The sequence below is a fragment of the Varanus komodoensis genome, unplaced genomic scaffold (genome assembly GCF_004798865.1).
Source record: "Varanus komodoensis strain SLA01 unplaced genomic scaffold, ASM479886v1 scaffold8, whole genome shotgun sequence".
NCBI lineage: Eukaryota > Metazoa > Chordata > Lepidosauria > Squamata > Varanidae > Varanus > Varanus komodoensis.
This window is the reverse complement of record NW_025336481.1, coordinates 1311284-1329203: the sequence shown is the minus strand read 5'-3', so window position 1 is coordinate 1329203 and position 17920 is coordinate 1311284. Positions and strand designations below refer to the sequence as shown.

At 55.6% G+C, this 17920-nt stretch overlaps 1 protein-coding gene across 1 annotated transcript; it reads right to left on the bottom strand.

Annotated features, from left to right (window-relative positions):
• Positions 1-498: 498 nt before the first annotated feature.
• On the bottom strand, positions 499-17905 carry DUSP15 (dual specificity phosphatase 15). Its single transcript, XM_044455775.1, has 7 exons — positions 17820-17905; positions 13883-13916; positions 11442-11524; positions 9858-9907; positions 5483-5557; positions 4242-4416; positions 499-1662 (listed from the first exon to the last, which is right to left on the bottom strand). Exons 1-7 carry the CDS (start codon positions 17838-17840, stop codon positions 1447-1449), a joined length of 654 nt encoding a protein of 217 aa, XP_044311710.1. The 5' UTR covers positions 17841-17905; the 3' UTR covers positions 499-1446.
• Between the last annotated feature and the right edge of the window lie 15 nt (positions 17906-17920).

Here is a 17920-nt window from a genome sequence, read left to right as displayed (position 1 = left end):
TCAGCCCACACTGGCACATCACCCAGGAGGCAAACCCAGACCTGGCGCTCACAGGAGCTTTGCGGGAGATGCGGCGTGTGCACACACAGCGGGGAAATGTCGTCGCTTAGACCTGCTAACCACGGTCATGCGCTCACTCATTTTCCGTTTCCATTTATTTGGGTGGAACAAACCTCCAGTGACGCAGGCACCTGACGCTCTCTCCAGCCGGGCTCCGCTGGGGGAATTCCAGAAGGCCTTTGGGCACCTGACACAAGAGCCGAAACCCAGCCCTGCTTGGGGCATGGCAGCTGCTCTCGCCATGAGTTTCTTGGAAAGGAGAAGCTGGCAGGAAGTGCCCTGCGGCTGACACAGGTGCACAGCAGGGTGAGCTTAGTGGCACGGCGGCGGAGTCTTCCCCTGCTTGTTGGAGCCACGCATCTGTTACGAGCCTTCCTTGAGCAGAGCGAGTGGGGTTGCCAAGTCACTCTGAAGGGCCAGTAAATACTGGGTGGGGCGGGGGGGTGGCGTCTCTGTTTGCTTCCTGCGAGATGGAGAGACCCCAGGTAGCCCTTTTCAAAGCGGGTGCTCTCCCGGGGCTCCTGGATCAGTCCCGTGGGAAGTCAGTGGAGCACATGGGCTTGTTTCTCTTCTCCGGTCTGGATCTTGCCCTGGCGGCTTCCTGCGATTTCACCTGCTCCAGGGGTGCAGCAGAGAGCGGGGCAGGCCGTGAGGAGAGAGGCGGCTCGGCTCCAGCGGCGACTTGGGCCTGGGGCCCCTCCTCCCGTGGCAAGGAAAATGGACGGGGGTGCTAGCGATAACCTGCTCGGCCCGTGATGGTGCAGCTGCCACGCTCACGCCTAACGCGCCTGAAGAGTTGGCGCAGCAGAGAATTGCGGCAGGAGCCGCTCGTTCACCGCGCGCGACCCTCCGCGATTCGGCCTGTGTGCAGCTGTCCAAGCGGGTGCACAGGCCGGGCCTTGGGGCCCACCTGCCAATGGCTATTTTGCTCCACGTCCTCCTGCCATTTCGACACCTGCGCACAAACGCGGCCTGAGGGACCATCTGGTGGAGCCCCTTGCCTTGTGAGCACCACCACCCTCGAGCTTTTCCTTTCGGCGTGTCTTTCGTCTGCGAATCCTGAAGGATTCCTGCCTGGGAATTCACCTTGGGCAAGTCTCAGACCAGCGGAGGTCGTCTCGTTCCAGACCTGGCACTGCAGCTGGGTGTGATTTGCTACCAATGAGGCTTTGGGGTCAGAAACTCTCCGGTGACTATTTGGGATTCCTCCCAGTTGACCGTCTGGGAGGCCGACTCCTTTGGCACTGAGCTGTGTCTCTGCAGGTGAAAGGAAGGAAGGCGGGCGAGTCCGGCAGTCCGACGTGGCCACCAGGGGCCATGCCCTGTCCTTCCCCCTTGCGGCACCAGTGGATAGCTCATCCCTTGCCGGATTTCGGCCCGCAGGGCTCACTTCAGGCAGCCGGGGAGGCAGGAGAAGGTCTGCTTCACACGCAGCAGGAACGGACCGGTGTGCTTCGTGCTCCGGCTCCGCGGCACCCGCGTCTGCAGCACCCCAGCAGCCCTGGAGGGGTCGCCCCTTTTGCCCGGCGGCAGCAGAGCCCGGAGGTCCTTGTCGTCATTAAAAGGGCCTTTGCCGTACTTGCGCTCGAGTTGCCGGTGGATCTGTTGGGGAAAAAGACACAGCGGTCGACATGCCTGCGAAATCCTGCCTGTAGCCTCAAAGCCGTGCAAAGAGGGCTGCTTTTCTTCTTCTGCACACAACACGCACATCCCTAGACTAAGTGCTGGGTGGGCAAATTCTGTGGGTTCAGGTGCAAGTCTGGCAGGTGGAGAAGCTGTGCCGGGCTTCCCGCAACGCAGGTGCTGTGGGAGGCAGGACCCGTCGCAGGAACACGCAACCTGTCCGACAGGTGGGCGACTCTTCATTGCAGGCTCTCACTGAGCCTCAGAGTGCTTCAGGACGCCTCTGAACCCACAGCTGTTGGCGCCCACGGGAGCCTCCTCATCGCCTCTGCACTCTGGATCACTGCCCAGACCCTCTTTCTCACCCGGCGCTCATCGCCTGTGGTCACGTTCTCGCTCCGGCCCTCTGCGTCACACACAGCGTGGGCCCCCCATTGTAATGTCTGAAGTACAGGAGTGCATGGGGACGCTCACGGCCACCTCACCGGGGAGGATCGCGACGCGTGAGGCCCCTCTCGACCCACGTCGGCAAGCCCCTTCTGCCACCCTCAGCTCGTGCGGGAAGCCTCGGCCCCCCACTCAAAGCCAAGCCGCCCCAAAGATGATGTTGCGTTGCAACAGGCGTGCTCTTCTGGTTGCTGGGAAAAAGCATTTGCCCCCAGCTAGGCTGAGGATAAGCTCAGCGGGAACACGGAAACTGAGGGAGGGGCGTCAGAGAAAGTCCCTGCTAGCCAAATCACAAGAAGTAGTGGTTCCTCTATACTCCTCACTAGTCAGACCTCACCTGGTGTGCGGTGTCCAGTTCCGGGCACCAAGGTTTAAGAAAGATGCAGGGAAATGAGAAAGAGTCCAGCGGAGGGTGACAAAAATGATCCAGGGCTTGGAAGCACTGCCCTGAGAGGAGAGACTGAGGGAACTGGGCATGTTCAGCCCTGAGAAGAGAAGACTGAGGGGGGACATGGTGTCCCTCTAGAAGTCCCTCCAAGGCTGCCACAAAGAGGAAGGCCAGGATCCCTTCTCGCTGATGCCGGAGTGCAGGACACGGAATAATCAAGTCACGCTGTGACAGCCAGGAGTCAGGCTAGACATCAGGAAAAGTTTCCCCATTGCTAGGCAATATGACAGTGAAACCAGCTGTCTGAAGAGGTCTGGGCTCTCCCACATGAGAGACATTCAGAAAGAAACTGGGCAGCCCTCTGAGTGGGATGGGGCGACGTGGGACCTGCAACAGCAGGGGCTGGGCCTGCCAGCTCTATGATTCTATGGAAAGGCCCTGGCACGTGGGCCCTGTGATCTCGGGTTCCCCCACAAGAAAGGGGCCAGGAGGGCCACTGGGACGTGCCCTTGGCACCTCGTCGCTTCAAGGACGGCTGGTGCAGGCAGCGGGGGTGTGGGGCGCAGGGAGCCAGCTGTGCTTGGCTTCGTGGGCCGTTACTCTCCCCGCCGGCCGAGGCCAACTGGGGACAGGAGCCGAGGCAGCTGCTGCAGCTCCCAGTCCCGCCCGTCCCGCCCGTCCCGCGTTTCTCTGCGATCCGTACAGAGCGCTCGGCAGCGGGAGAGCAGGGGGGGGGGGGCGTAGTAAACACGGCGGCTGCCCCGGCTGTTCCGACCCCACATTAAACGCTCTGTTTCCCTCTCCCGTGGCACCAGGGGGACGTGACTGCATTGTGCAACGAGGCATGGCTTCATCGTGCGCGCAGGGGGGAGCGGGGGGAGCACGTCCCTGCGCAGCATCATGGGCATTCCTCACCGCCTCTGTCTTTCTGCTCCTTCTCTATTTACTCTCCAGTGAAGGGCAGAGAAAGCACACGTGGAATCTTTGTCTCAGATGCGCTCCTCTTGGCAGTTCTTCTCCCGTTGTGTCCTCAGAGCGGTTCCAGATCCTGGCCTGCCTTGCTCTGGGGAACTACCAGTGGGAATAGCTTGTTCCCGAGCTTCTGCTGGCTACCAGATACTCTCGGAAGGTGCAGGCGCTTAGCACAGGGAGCTGCCCACCTCTTGCACCTCGCAGGCTGTTCTGTGGAGTCGTCAGTGGATCCTGAACAGGAGGGGAGCAGCCTTGGGCGCTCTTTCCACCATGCGAGGGAAGATGCTCAGGCTGACTGTGAAAGCCAGTCTGTTTTGGCAGGGGAGGGCTTCTGTCTCCCTCCCCCTACACCAAATTCAGTATTTGGCCAAAGAGAAACAAGGAACATCAAAGAAATCCACAACAATTCAAATAAGTCTGGTTTCCTAGAAATCCAACCTGCATAATCCACAGTGGACTGGCTATTTCTAAGTCGCGCGATGGCATGTTTTTCCACTTCTGGGGTGGCCAGGCAGGGGAGCCTTTGCACTAATTTGCGTTTGTGCTAAAGCACACTTGTTCGAATGCACTAATCCACACTAGTTAATGCAAAGCACCACTAATCCTCATACCCCGATCAGCACCGATACGAGTTAGCAAAATTCTGCTTTTGCAAATCTGAGAGACGCCTGACCACCTGCAGAACGCAGGGGGAGGGGATTCCGCAAACCCGACATCCCGGGACACGTGGCCCCCCCCTCCGGGCTCTCACCTTCTCTGCTGACCGGCTGCATGCATATTCCTCCAGCTGCCGGCGGAAACCGAGGTTGGGATTGGCAACTGGCCGCACCGCCTTGACGGCCTCCAGCGCCTCGTGCCAGCTCAGCTGCGTGACCGCCATGGCGTACGCGAGGACGATGGTGGTGCTGCGAGAGATCCCGGCCAGGCTGCAGGCGGAAGGGAAGCGGTCAGAGCGCCCCGCCGGCTCCCCCCCCCCCCCGCCGCAAGACCCCTCACTCGCCCACACTCCTGTCCGTGCAGAGAAACAGCACAGGTGCTTCTGCCAGGGGGCTTACAGGGAGGGAGCGCCTCTCCATTTGGAAAGGAAAACTCAAGGCAGCCTGGAAGGTGCTGGGGGTGAGCCCCCAAACTCTGGGATTCTCCCTGCCAGGCTGAAACCAAGGGGCCGGGCCCCCGGGGGTCTCTGCTGCCTTTGGTCAGCCTCATTAGCTGGTTCCCTGGCCTTGTGCAGCTCGCCTCCTGCCGTATCGTTTCATGCACCCGCACAACCCCCAGTCCGCTCGGCTCCTCTGGGCCCTCAATGCCGTGTGCCTGAGCCGTTCTCCCTCTGGCTGGCGCTGCGCTCGCGCACTCACGGCCCTTGTGAATGACCCAACACTGCATGCAGGAGCAGAGGGGCCGCGCTGCACGAGCAGCCCAGGCGCAATCCAGGCGGGACTGGAGAAACCATCCTGAGGCCCTGGAGCCTGCCGGCCAGTGGTGGGAATACTGGGCTGGATGGGCTGAGGGTCTGACTCGGTGCGCAGCATCTCCTGGTGCTTCGCAAGCAGCCCGCTTGGTGTGGAGGAGGTCCCAGGCGCGACTCCTGACATCACCTCGCTGGGCTGCAGAACCTTTTCCGTTTGAAATTGCGGGATGCGACTCTGCGCCTGGGGCTGGACAACCTGAGAACTGGCACTCGGGGGCTGCCTAGGGGTTGCGTGTGGGCTGTTGTGGAACTGCAGCTTTTTGTTGTTGAAATCGGGTCTTTATTGTGGTTGCTTAACCACACATAACCCAAAAAGAGGATGTATGGCTTGCTGTTCGGTTCTGAACTCTAGGTTCTTCATGGTTAAGCAACCCAGGTTTGCTATGGAGGCTGGGTTCAGACAACCCAGTGACAACCCACACTCAACCCATCCTCAGCCCTTGAGTGTGGGTTATTGTGCTGTCTGGACCCAGTGGATGCCCGCAGGGCCACGTAGGCTCCCCGATCTCTCCAGCTCCCCTTACCAGTGAACGAGGCAGTTCCCTCCACGCATGCGGCAGGCATGGATAAAATGAATGCATTCCTTAAAGTGCTTCTTGCTGGCAGGGTGTGGGGTTGGAGACAAAGCAAAGCGAAAGAGTCAGGAACGTCAGCACAGGCTCTGCCAGCTTCACTAAGTCAGAAAAGTGCCTTCCCTAAATCTTTTAAAAATTTCATTCGACATTGAAATAGACGACTTTCGCATGTGATCTGTTCCTGTGCAGTTGTACAGTTTTACTTACTCTGGATGCTCCAGATGAGGTGCTTAGGAGGCAAACCTGTGCATGCTGGGAGTTGTACGCCCTTTTTTCTGTCTTGCGCAGGCTTTAAGAAGTAGTGGGTCTACAATGAATTGGTTTTTATGGCATATTTGTTTTGGTTTGGCCGTAAGCCGCACTGAAAGCACAGATCCAGGACTCCTTATCAATGCATATTTGTAAAGCAGCTTAAGGCACAATCCAACGCATCTGGGAGAGGTGGAACTTTGTTCTGCCTGAACATGCACAGGGAGGATCGAAACCGGACTGGAAACGTTTCTAATGAGCATCTCACATTTATTGCATGATTCTGGCTTATAAGCGGTGGGGGGAAAGCACTCTGCATGTGCTTTTGCGAAAATAAAAAATTAAAATGTAATTGCTATTAAAAAAAACTTGCCCAACTCTATTTCTGCAGAGTGAACCTAAAGCATTCCATTAGATTCGCCATTTCAGATTTCAATCCATTTCATCACGTGTCCAGTAAGAGTTGTAACGGCTGACAAGACTCCTTTAATTGTGGACAGCGTGTGCTTTCACGGAGACTCTAAAATTTGCAGGGCAGACTTAATGGAAAGCAACTGCTTTGATCTCTCTTACTTTGGCTGCATTCTCATCATGGAAATCCCTTTGATTTCCTTTTAATTTTTTTTTTGAAGGCGTATTTGTAGAACTCAGTCATACCTGCATGTTGCACTATAAGCACTCTGTCATTGTGTCATTTCAAATGTCAATATATTTCAGCATTTATCTCAGTTGAAACGCTTTTGCTTTCCCCCTAGAAACTGTGTGATGTGAAGGGAAATTCTTTGTGGTTAGGTGCACAGCTATATAATTAGAAAAGTGCCCTCATCAAAGGAGTACAGAAGGCAGGATCATTTGCAGGGAGGAGAGCAACCGATTGGTCAGCTGCAATTTTGCACCTCCAGAAGTTGGTGGTTCGTTTAAAGAGGGTGCAGACGCTGGAGGAGTGAACTGCTGGTGGAAGGAAGAGGTGGGTGGTGTAGGCGGAAGAGGGGAAAAGCAGCTGTTTCAGCATCCTGCCTTGTTCCACTTTCATGGGAGGCTTTAGGATATGACACAAAAAGAACACACAACCAGGATGGCTTCTTCCGTGGGGTGGGCCTATTATACGCCCAGGTTTCTTTAAAAATCAAAAACTAAAACCTGCGCCTAAAAGAGGCTTTTGCCTGGAAACCACCCTGGATTTGTGGGTTTTTTAAAATTGTGGATCATTGTGTGAGGTGCCTGGGGCCTTTTAAATGGAAAGGTAGGATATCAATGTAACAGCAAACACTTTGGCATCGGCTCTTGCAACAAACACGTCTTTGCAAAATGAATTGAAAGTCCACAGGCTTTCATGAGACAAAACACAGTTTGAACATTTCCTTCTAGATTTTGAATGTGGGTTTCAGAGACATTCAATGAAAACAGAATCAAATTCCCCTGACCTGGTTTTCACTGAGACACGAACAAAGACCAAAGTTGCAAAACGAGAGTAAAATGAAGCTGTCAGTTGCTGCAGGCAACTGGCTCATTTAAGTCACCTACTTCACAGGGATGTGAAATGCAGCCTGTTGTGTTGCAGACATTCCAAAAAGCACCTGTTCTGATTTGGCTTGTGAGTGTGTGTATGTAAGAGGAATGGGGATAGATGGGAAATAACCAGAAAAACATGGCAGAGAGAGGCAGACCTGTGCCATAAACTTGTACATAACCTTGCTGTCTTTCTTTCACGCGCAACGCCAAGGCAGGAGTTTTCCCACTCACCGCGTCTCTGTACTTGTGTAAGCGTCACTCCTTACACTGGTGCCTGGTGCTTCGGCACAAGACCCTCTCTAAAATTGCACGCTCCATTCTAAAAGTATCTTGAATGGAAAATCTGCTTTAAAATTTGATGTCAAACCAACATCATAGAGCTGGTGGTATTCATGTACGTATTTCCTGCCAATTTCCAGAACCCACAAGGTAGACAGAGAATCCCCATCTGGGTGCAGCTGGCAGCACAGCGTTACCACCCTTGAAATGCTGTGCACCCACCAGAAATCAAATTGATGCAGCGTTCCCCAGTGCATAGATGCTGTGATGAGGGAAAGCAGCCATACTGGTTTCATGGAGCACTGCAAGACTTTGCTGTGGAAATAATTATTTCATCCAGAAAGGGAGGAGAAGGCGGAGAATAGCTGCAAATGTCCTGGGAGTGGCTGACTTTTGAACTGGTGAGCAGCTTGATCTGTGGACAGTCGCAGGAAAGCTTCTGACTTCCTGCTGCCAGAAGAGCATCACCTGCCGGTGTCTTTATCGAGGCCTAGCCAGGTAGGAATGCCCTTCTTTGCCCCCACACTCAGCTGCACCCTCTGTCCCCAAATACTTCAGCCTTTCCTAACATCTCGTAATCACATGTCGTCAAGATTTCAGTGGGAGGAATCAAGGAGGGTTAGGGGAATGCTGGCATGCCCAGCTTCTCCCAAACCTCCTGAGATTTGGGTGGGAGAGGATAGAAAGGGGGGTGCCTCTCATGTTCCCCCTTTCCAGCCTTTTCCAAAACTCTCACAGCCCTGGATACTTCTAGGACTTCAGAGGAGCTTGGAGAAGGTGGAAAGAGGAGCTGCAGCCGGATTGTCTCACTTTTAGCACTGTTCCTCCTTGAGAATCAAAAGGGACGTGTTCACGGGAGAGCAATATCCGGGCTAGTCCACTGCAACGCTCTGTGCATGGAGCCGCCTTGCTTCGCCCCTTCGGCTGAGAACAGTGCAGCCACCCAGGTGTTGGTGGGGATGAGAAGAACAGCTCACACAACGCCCGTGTCGCATCTGCTGCGCTGCTGACCGGCATGCGTCCAAGCCCAGTTTAACGTGCCGGGTCTGAGCTTTCAAACCTTAAATAGTTTGGGAGCAAATCATCCGAAGGACCACCGGCACCCACATCTGCCTGCCCACCCTTCAGATTCAGCGAAAGAGGCCCTTCTCATCTGCCCACCTGAAACGGCAGGAAGGCAGATGCCCTTTCGCACGGCCATGTTTGTGGCAGCCCCACAGTCAGCCGCCTGGGTCAACAAGGCCCATCACTGCAGGCCTTTACGAAGGTCCTGAAGACTTAGCTACGTTGCTCTGGTCTCCCCATGAGGACGCTTCATCAGACTGCACTGTCGTTGCCGTTGTCGACTGTAAGCTTGTGTCCGTAGGATTGTTTATTGTTTGCTATTTTTACAGGCCTTTAAAACTGCACTGCCTTTTTATTATGGGAATGTTATTGTTGTATATTACCTTGGGAGAGTTTGTGTGCTGACAGGTAGCAATAAATATTATGATTCAATCAAACAAACAAGGCCACTTATTACTGCCACTCTGCCTTTCTTCAGAGAACATCCGAAGTGGCTTATAGAAAAGCGATGCACCCGAAAGATGCAAGGCAAGAGGCAAGCGCGAGGGATCGCACTGGTCGGAAGCATTAGCAAATCCTCATCAAGTCCGAGGATTCAGCCACAGGATTACCCTGCAAAACAGAATTTTGGCTAAAAGCGGTTCAGACCCTAAAGGCAGCAGGCGAAACTTCTGGCACGTGCCTGAAGCCATGAAGGGTGGGGATTCCAGAGCATCTTTGCTGCCCCAGAGCAGCCCCGTCTTCTGCACCTCTTCGCCTAACATCCCAAGAGCAGGACCTGCAAAGCTGCCCTTGAATCCGGGGCTGGTTTGCACGTCAGCACACAAAGCTCCCCCAGCGTCGGAGGCCCAAAAGGCGAACATGAGCCCTCTAAACTGAACGCAGGAGCCTAAAGGTCATCTGCCAGGGCAGTGGGCGCAGGACGGGGCTTCTGTGCTCTGGGCACCGCCAGGTAACAGCTGGCAGGCCGTTTTCGACCAGTTGCTGCTTCCAAGCCATTTTAAAGGCAGCCTTAGCTAAGGGCCAGCTGCTGTGCGCCACGTCTGCCTAGGAGAGGCTGCGGGTGGCAGACCAGCCGGGGCCCAAACTCGCCTGAAGCACCTGCCCGGGGCACATCCTCTCCTGGGTGACCCCATCCCTGAATGGGCCTCAGCTTGCCCACTGGTTGCGTGTTCATGGCGTCTGGACCCCCGCCCCTTATTTCCTGCTGGTTACTTACATGTTTGCCTCTGGCATGTCAGGGAGAGCAATGCGGAGGTACGTGATCCCCTGCGGAAGCAAACGGACGGTTGAGAGGGGGCTCCCGGCTCCAGGTGTCCCCCAAAGCGGGGCCCGTGCTGCCGAAACCTCGGGCACGGTGGGTGCCTCCAGGCGCTGTCCAGGGCCCGTAGGTCCCATCCAGCCACAGTCAGGGATAATGGGGATTGTGGTTAAAAACCTTTGGAAGGCACCAGGAGTCCTGCTGCTGGTCTAGGCGCTTAACTTTGACCAGTTTTGGATTTAGGATGCAATCCGGAGTATGTTTAGACAGAAAACAGCCCTATCGGCCTAGCATCCCCTGCTGGGCAGTGAGACAACTACCTCACCCACTTATCCTTGTTGAGTTCAGTGGTCGTAACAAGCTGCCCCCGCCGAGCGCAAAAGTGCTTAAAGAACCATATCGGTTGCTAAGCACCCCCTTTGCACCTGGATCCAGCAGGAGAAGGAAAGACCACTGTAGATCCAGTCATCCTACATGCTGCCCGCCTGTCCCACTACTGCAGGATTGTAAGGTCCTTGGGGCAGAGACCTGAACACTTGTACTCGGCAAAGGCCGGGCACATTGATGGAGCTTTGCAACGAACAGCCCTCTACCTCTCGCCTAACTGTGAAGTGCCAAATAGCTTCCATACAGCCTGAAGTGCCCAATCCTGCCGAACCTTGGAAGCTAAGCAGGGTCGGGCCTGGTTGAAATCTGGGTGGGGGGCTTACATGTTGTGAACCCCCCAGGGAGCTTTGGCGATGGGCTGCACAGAAAGGTAATGCAGTAATGATGGTGATAATCATCGTGATCATATAAGCCCTCGACAAAGTTGGCCCAGTGAGTTGCACTTGAAGATCAGGTTTTGAGTAGTCATGCGTGGAGCCTGCTGGAGCTGGGGGTCAGACTAGTTGGCCCAGGAGGCCCCTTCTGACCTGTCGCTGGCATCTCCTTGCGCGCCTGCTGCGCAAAGCTGGGAAAGTGGGCTTGCTCGTGAGCAACCTGCTCCCCCGGAGCACTGGCAGTAGTGCAGGGCAAAACTGCCGGGGTCTGAAACATTCTGCCCGTTCAACCCCCCATCTGGGAACTGGGAAGGCCAAGTGGCATGTGACTCCCACCTGTCCTGCCCACCTGAACTCTGCTGTGGCTGAGCTGTGGAAAGGGACGCCCCCCCACCCCCCACCCCTTTATGCTCAGCCGCCGCACTGTTCAGCTGAGTCTGGCATGGCTGGGTGGGGGGAAGGGACAGGCCGCCCCAGCTGGTCTCCCAGGCCCCCAGCTCCGCCTTCCTCACCCCACACTCCCACTGATGCTGGCGGGGCTGGGGGGAGCAACCCTTCTGCCCTGCCCCGGCACAAGTGCAGGGCGGGGAAGTGGTGGTAGCTGCCCAGGGCACCCCCCGCTCAGTGCTCCTGAGGGGTCCCTGGGGTCCTGACGGGACTGAGGGAGGAAGCTGGGGAGGGGGCCTCGGGACCCCACTGTGCCTGAATGTTCACTGGGCACAGCAGGCAGCTGCCTTGGAGGCACAGAAGGGGCCCACTTAGCTTGAAAAGAGGCGCCTACCGGGATAAGCGGCTGCGGCGATTCATGGATGGAGAGAATGTGGGTGATATTGTGCCGGCTCAGCTGATCCAGGTCCTTGGCATCTGGAAGGGAGCGAAGGAGGAACACAGCGTGATTGTTCCGGTCACCTTTGTTCATTGTCTGCAGACACGGGCTTGTGTTACCGGGCTGCTGACAAAGCGGCGCACGGAGAATCATGCGCGGAGCATGCGGAGGCATGCGCACCAAGCCCTGGCTTTGGTGAGCCATGCCAGTGAAGGACTTGGTGTCCGTTCGACTGGGTTCTCGTGTCCCGAGACAAAAAGGGGTGCGGCAGCCCTTGAATCAGCCCTGGCCGGCCCGACACCCTCCGGGTGAGTCAGACCGCGATTCCTTTCGGTGTGGGGGCATTCCGCCCACGGCCGTGCGCACCTGCCATTTGGGGAGCCCCGAGCACTAGCACCCTGCACTTGAGAGACGTGCAGAGACTCCCATTCCTCTGTTACAGCTCCCCTCCCCCGTGGGAGGGGCAAAATACTTCCCGGCTATTGTCTCTGCCCTTCTGTCTATCTATCTATCTATCTATCTATCTATCTATCTATTTATTTATTAAAACATTTTTATGTCGCCCCATTCGCCGAAGCCTCGGGGCGGCTTACAACAATAAATTAAAAAATAATTATAATATTAAATTAAAAAATATAAACATTAGATTAAAAATACAAAAATACAATATAAAATAAGCCACCCTGGCCAGATAAAATCCAATAATATTAACAGTTAAAATGCTGCTTAAATAAAAAGGTCTTGGCCTGGTGCCAAAAAACAAATAGCGACGGCGCCAGGTGGACCTCTCTGGGGAGCGCATTCCATAGATTGGGCGCCACCGCAGAGAAGGCCCTCCTCCGGGTACTCACCCTCCTAATTTCCTTCACGGAGGGCTCCCGGAGGAGGGCCTCTCACAGCACCTGTGAAGTTAGCCCTGGCTGCACAACAGAACCACTCCCTCAGTCCCACAACACATGTTCAAAGAGCCGCATAGAGAGGATGTCAGTGCTAATTTGCATTTCTGGACCAAGCAGCCTCAGAATGGACTCAGGCAGAAAGACTCTTTGTGTGGCATCTCGGTGGCTGTTGCTTTCAGTCAAGGAAGCCAAGAGAATGATTGCCTTTCAATACCTGTGCAAATCAGGAACACCTCTCAAATAACACCTCCGTTCTGACTGGCTGATGCTGATCAGTTCACGGGGTCTGTTATGCAAGAGGTGCTGTGGCACAGCTTCCGACGTTGCACGTGGCGCGGTGCGTAAGCCACGGTGAACCCCCCGGACTGCCTTTCTTGCCCCCAGCCGCACGGCCGGCCCTCTTGTGGGTCCCAGCCAAAGCAAGGTAGGACACCGGTCTGTATCACGGGGGGGGGAGGGGGGAGGAAAAAGCATCTGCCTACGGCTGCCCAAGGGGGTGACACCTGAACTCGGGGCTTGGTTCTTCTCGCTGCTGCGGCGGTCAGCTCAGCGCTGCAATGGGAAGTCTGGGACATTCGTTCTGGCTCCTTTTCTTGGCTTCCCCTTGTTTCTAGGTCAGGGGTACGGGACCTCTGCCTGGGGCGTTCGCACCCGGGCCTCAGGCCCTCTTGCCATTCTCCAAGGAGCCTGGCTGGGCTGGGTGGGCAACTCCACCGGCAGGGTTGGACCCCTCGGTTTGGCCTCCAGGCCGACCCAGAGAGAATCTGGCACTTCTGCATGGATGGTCACAGAATCCAGGCTACGCGCCTGCATGGCTCTCGCACACGGGGCCTTGGGCAGGAGATCTTCCCCGCTGGATCAATGAGGCACTCTCCCGTGGAGCAGCGCTCAAGACCTGCCGCCTGACTAGACTGCTTCCGAGTGGAAGGTTGCAGGATGGCGCTCGGGCAGACGTCTGAGAACTCTGCACCGTTCTTCCACGGACAATGCCAGTGGCTAGTGCTCCGGAGGGCCCCAGGTGGCTGAGTGCGGGCGCAGGCTGCCACTTCAGGCCGGGGGGCAAATTGTGGGTGACCAGGCAGTCCATGAAACACTGACCGACGTCCGTGAGCAGTCCAGCCACTCGGCCGTCTCCTCAAAGCCACCGCTGAGCCAGCAACTGGCAAACCTGCGGGCAGCCTGGGCGAGAGACGGCGGCTTCTGCCATGGGGCACCCCTTGTTTCACAGTTCCAGGCGTGCCAAGGGACACCCCAGTGCTGGTCGCTCTTTCCCCGGCTCCTGCGCTTTTCACATCTGCCTAGCAGGCAGGACGATCAAAGACAAAACCTCGCCTGCCAGAGGACAGCTGCCGTGGGCAAGCTGCACCTGGCGCATTTCTGCCTGTGAGGCACCTGTTTAAACGGGAGAAGCCCCGGGACGAGGCAAGGGCCAACCTTACAGCAGAGCCTAGAAGTAATGCAGGCCTCCTTCTTCACCTGCTTCTGTGGCTCACTCACCTATGAAGTTCCCAAGGAAGAGTCCGGGGAGGATCTGCAAGAGACACGGAGAGAGGTCGCTGTTTGCTGCAGCTCCCGGCCTGAGCAGCCGCTCTGGAGCGTGGGGCGGTCGGCCTCTCCTCCACTACGCAGCTCCGCCATGCCTGCCTTCTCCCTTTACCTCCATGCTGGGCTCCGTGGCCTGTTCTCCCCTTTCTCTCCCCCTGTGGCCACCCCTGTTAAACTTGCCGTCCTTGCTTTTAAACTCGTTTAAGTGTTGACCCCTTGGAAAAACAGAAGTACAGCTGGTCAATTTCCTGGCCACCGAATGCCCGTCAGGGAGGAAAGTCCTGCACATTCCCTGAACAGACCCAAGCTCGGTGGGGCTGGTGGATGGTTTTGTGCTTCTCTAAGGAGCTGGCCCTCAAGATCAGACAGGGCAGTCCAAGTGTTTCTGTGAGATCTCCAAGATTGTTTGGCCTTGGACTTGAATCACACAGAGCTGCACGGGCAAGAGTGGCAAGTTGCTATTTTTATAAGCATTATCTAAAAGATTTATTTGACTTTAACATCCAGGGTATACCCTGGGGACTTCTGTGATTCCAGGGTCAGAATGCACTTTGGGGGCTTCAGCTCACTGGGGTTGCACAATGGGCTTTTCGACATGAGGTTTTTCCCATGAGCTGGCCAGTCCCTGCTCATGGTTCTTTACAGGTTTTCCAGACAATGACGTAGTCCTCCAATTTTGCTTTGCACCTGAATGTACTTTTGGCTAGTTCTTTAGTACAGGGGGAAATGAGGCGTTAACGGGGTGACCTCGGGCCAGTCAGACTCTCAGCCCAACCTTCCTCACAAGGCTGTTGTTCTGGGGATAAGCAGCAGGAGAATGATGTAAGCCGTGTTGAGTTCTTAAAAGAAAAAGGCAAGATATGAAGCAAATAAATAAATACTAAAATGAAGGAAGGCACTTTTTCCACTAGTATATTTGTATTATTCCCCTATGCCACAGTGCCACCTAGAGGTTGTGTAGCGCAAAAGCAGGAAAGGAAATGGGATCACAGTTCCTAGATGAAACTGAAGGTCGGTATCATGAAATTAACAGCCTTTTCTAGAAAAGGTTTGTAGAAAACCCTTTGGGACAAACAGAACACCATGCCATGGTGGCACCCCCAACTCTGGATTGCCCACCAAGGGAAATATGAGTGGCAGTGGCCCTGTATTCTTACCGGCAGCAAATTAAAACATTCCTGTTTGCCTAGGCATTTTGAAAATACTCTTAAAATTGAATTAAATGTGCAAGCCAAATTGAATTGAGAGGAATTGTGTGGCTGTTTTTTGCTAGGTTTATGGTTTTGTGCTTCTGTTTAATTTTTACAGTTGCATTTTCTTTATAATTTTAGACCTCCCTAGGATTTCCTTTGAAGAGGAAGAGGTCTAATTTCTACCAAAAGAAGAGCTGGCAGGCTAAAATCAGGGAGCCAAGCCTGTGGTGAGTCCCCCAGCTGCTGCTTTCCCAGCAGCAGGAGAAAAGTCGGGGGAGAGTAGATGATTCTTAATGGACAAGCGGCAGCGGGAAAGAAATTCCGCACCATTCCTAACAATCCTCCTCTGCCACCAAGGACCCATGAGCCCCCCAGTCCCTGCACCTGTGGGGTTCACTTGTCCTCTGCCACCCAAGCACCGACTGCAGCCGCCTTCCCGTATCCCTGCGGGTGCATCCCGGATAAAGAAGCAGAGTGAGAGAGAGAATCTGCAGGAACAGCGAGGGGCACGGAGCCTCCCTTCCCAACAGAATGCCCCGTTTGCTGCACAGAAACACGGCTTGGAAAGGGGAGGGCGGGAGCCCCTGGCCCCTTCCCAAGTCCGTGAGTGCCTCTGCCTTCTCTCCACCAGGGTCGCCTGCTGCTCTCGCTTCTCCTCGCAGAAGGTGGGGGGCTCCTCTCAATGGGTGCCTGCTGGGGAGTGGGGCCTCGGCAAACGCCCGGCCGTGCCTGCCTTCGACACCGGCCCTGCCTTCTCTCCCACTGGCCGGGCACTGGTTCTGCCACATGCATTACAGCCCTCGGCCTTTGGCCGGCTTCATGCCTGAATGTGTGACCCCTGCCTTTCCAGCCACTCCGGCAAGCAAAGCTCCCTATCTGCCCCCCGGGCGGCTTGTCCCCCACCCTCCACTCACAAGAGGGCTGCACTGAGACCCCAGGAAGCTGCAAGCCGGCACATCCTTTCTCAGGAGCCGGGTCTGGGTCTGTGCGCATAATCCCATTTTTCATACATGAGGGTAAAGTTCTGGCCCATACGTGGTGGCCCTGAATGAGCTCCCGTTTCCACTGGAACTTCTCTGATTTCCCGCATGTTCCGATTTCATGGGGGCAGTGCAAATCCCAGAGCAATGGTCATTTTTCTTGTCCGTCTTGCTACCCCACAGAATTTTTTCCCATGCTGGTAGAGTCCGCCAAGCCTGTGGGGTGAGGAGGTGGGGCATTCTCTTCCAACTCCTTTCGGGCGCTGGCGGTGTTGTTTAGTTTGACTTTTTAAACTAGTCTGCAAGAACTTGTGCACCGCATTTGTTAAGCTCCAAGCCTCTCTGAAGAGCTCTGTTGTGTGTCGGCACCCTTGGGCATCCCTTCCTACGCGAGCGTGTCTGCAGGACCGGCACACGAACGAACGCAGACGGGGCTTTCCGAATCGACATTATGAACAAAACCGAAGTCAGTTTTGTTCTTCCATCTTCAGTCCTGAACTTCCCCGAAGGAGTCACAGCTTACAGGGGGTGCTGTGCTTTCTCTGACAGGAGTCCCCTCAAGTTTCCACTGGGCCCCAATTCCCCACAGATAATTAAGTCAGTAGAGAGGACAGTCTGAATCTAATCTCCAGGACAGAGGGGAGTCTGCCTAGCAGGCTGAGTGACTTGGGGGTTAGAGGCCCACCTGCTCTCAATGCAGGGGTCACGCTTCCCCCTGGGGAGCAGAGCTGCAGCTCACATCTATTTATACCTATTTATTATTATTATATCCTCTTTTTTCCTGCAAGGAACCCAAGGCAGCTCACACATCCTTCTTCTTTCCCCCATGTAATCCTCGCAACAACCCTGTAAGGTAGGTTAGGCTATGAGTCAATGACTGGCCCAAAGTCAATGCGAGCTTCTCACCGAGCCGAGCCTGGAACCCAGACCTTCCAAATCCCAGTCCCTCAGTCCAGCCACCACATCCCGCTGGCTTTGCCCCTGCGCCTTGCTGCTGGATTTCCAGGAGACAGCGGCTCGGGGCACCAGGATGACCTTTATTTTCTGATCAAGACAGGTGCGCCATCAGCTGTACATCTTAACTTGGTGCTTGCACTGCAGTAATGTACTTAATTTCTTCCTCTTCCCTCCCCATCCCCTTTTCTTTCTGTGCTGTGCCTTTTTCGATTGTAAATCTGTAGGCAGAGACAGTCTTGTGTGCTGACTGATTGTAAGCCACTCAGGAAGGCCTTTTTGGCTGAGCATTGGGAATGAGAAATTTTCAGTATTATAAATTGTACGGTAATTGAGCTGCTTTGGCAAATAGATCGATGCCTTCAGCAAAAAAAAAAAAAAAAGACCCAGAGACGACCGATGCATTTTGCACTCACGCGACCGTATATTCTTGTTCTGGAAAAACGGAGGACTCCTCCCTGGTCCCTGGCGAGCGCTCACCAAGGCTGCCTGGAGGAACACTGCACCGGCCCCGCAGGCACTGGGGCGCGCAGGACACGCTTCGGCTGCCCCGATCCTCAGCGCAGAAGGTGGGGCGACGCGCAGGAGCACATCAGCCGCTCCTTGCGCCCTGCGCTGGCGCCCTGCACGCTTCCGAGGCCCCTCCGAACATTCCCACGGCCTCCCAGAAACTCCGCGGCCGGCAGCCCGGGAGCCCGCTCCGCCCGCAGGGTCGCCGCCAGCCGGCCACGGCCGCCCAGCGCTCCCCGGACCCCGCCGTACCTTGTTCATGCCGTTGCCCATGCCGGTCCGGGGCGGCCGCGGCAGGCCCGGGGCGGCGGCGCGGCGCGGCGCGGCGCGTCCTTGGCGCGGCCCCGCGCGCC

Bases quoted from the DNA above. Each gene is read 5' to 3' on its own strand.
- DUSP15 (XM_044455775.1), bottom strand. From the start codon at position 17,840: ATGGGCAACGGCATGAACAAG. The intron at 11,525-13,882 runs GTGAGTGAGCCA...GCTCCCTTCCAG, and splicing joins CTTCCTTGGGAACTTCATAG to ATGCCAAGGACCTGGATCAG. The intron at 9,908-11,441 runs GTAGGCGCCTCT...TTGCTTCCGCAG, and splicing joins CGCCGCAGCCGCTTATCCCG to GGGATCACGTACCTCCGCAT.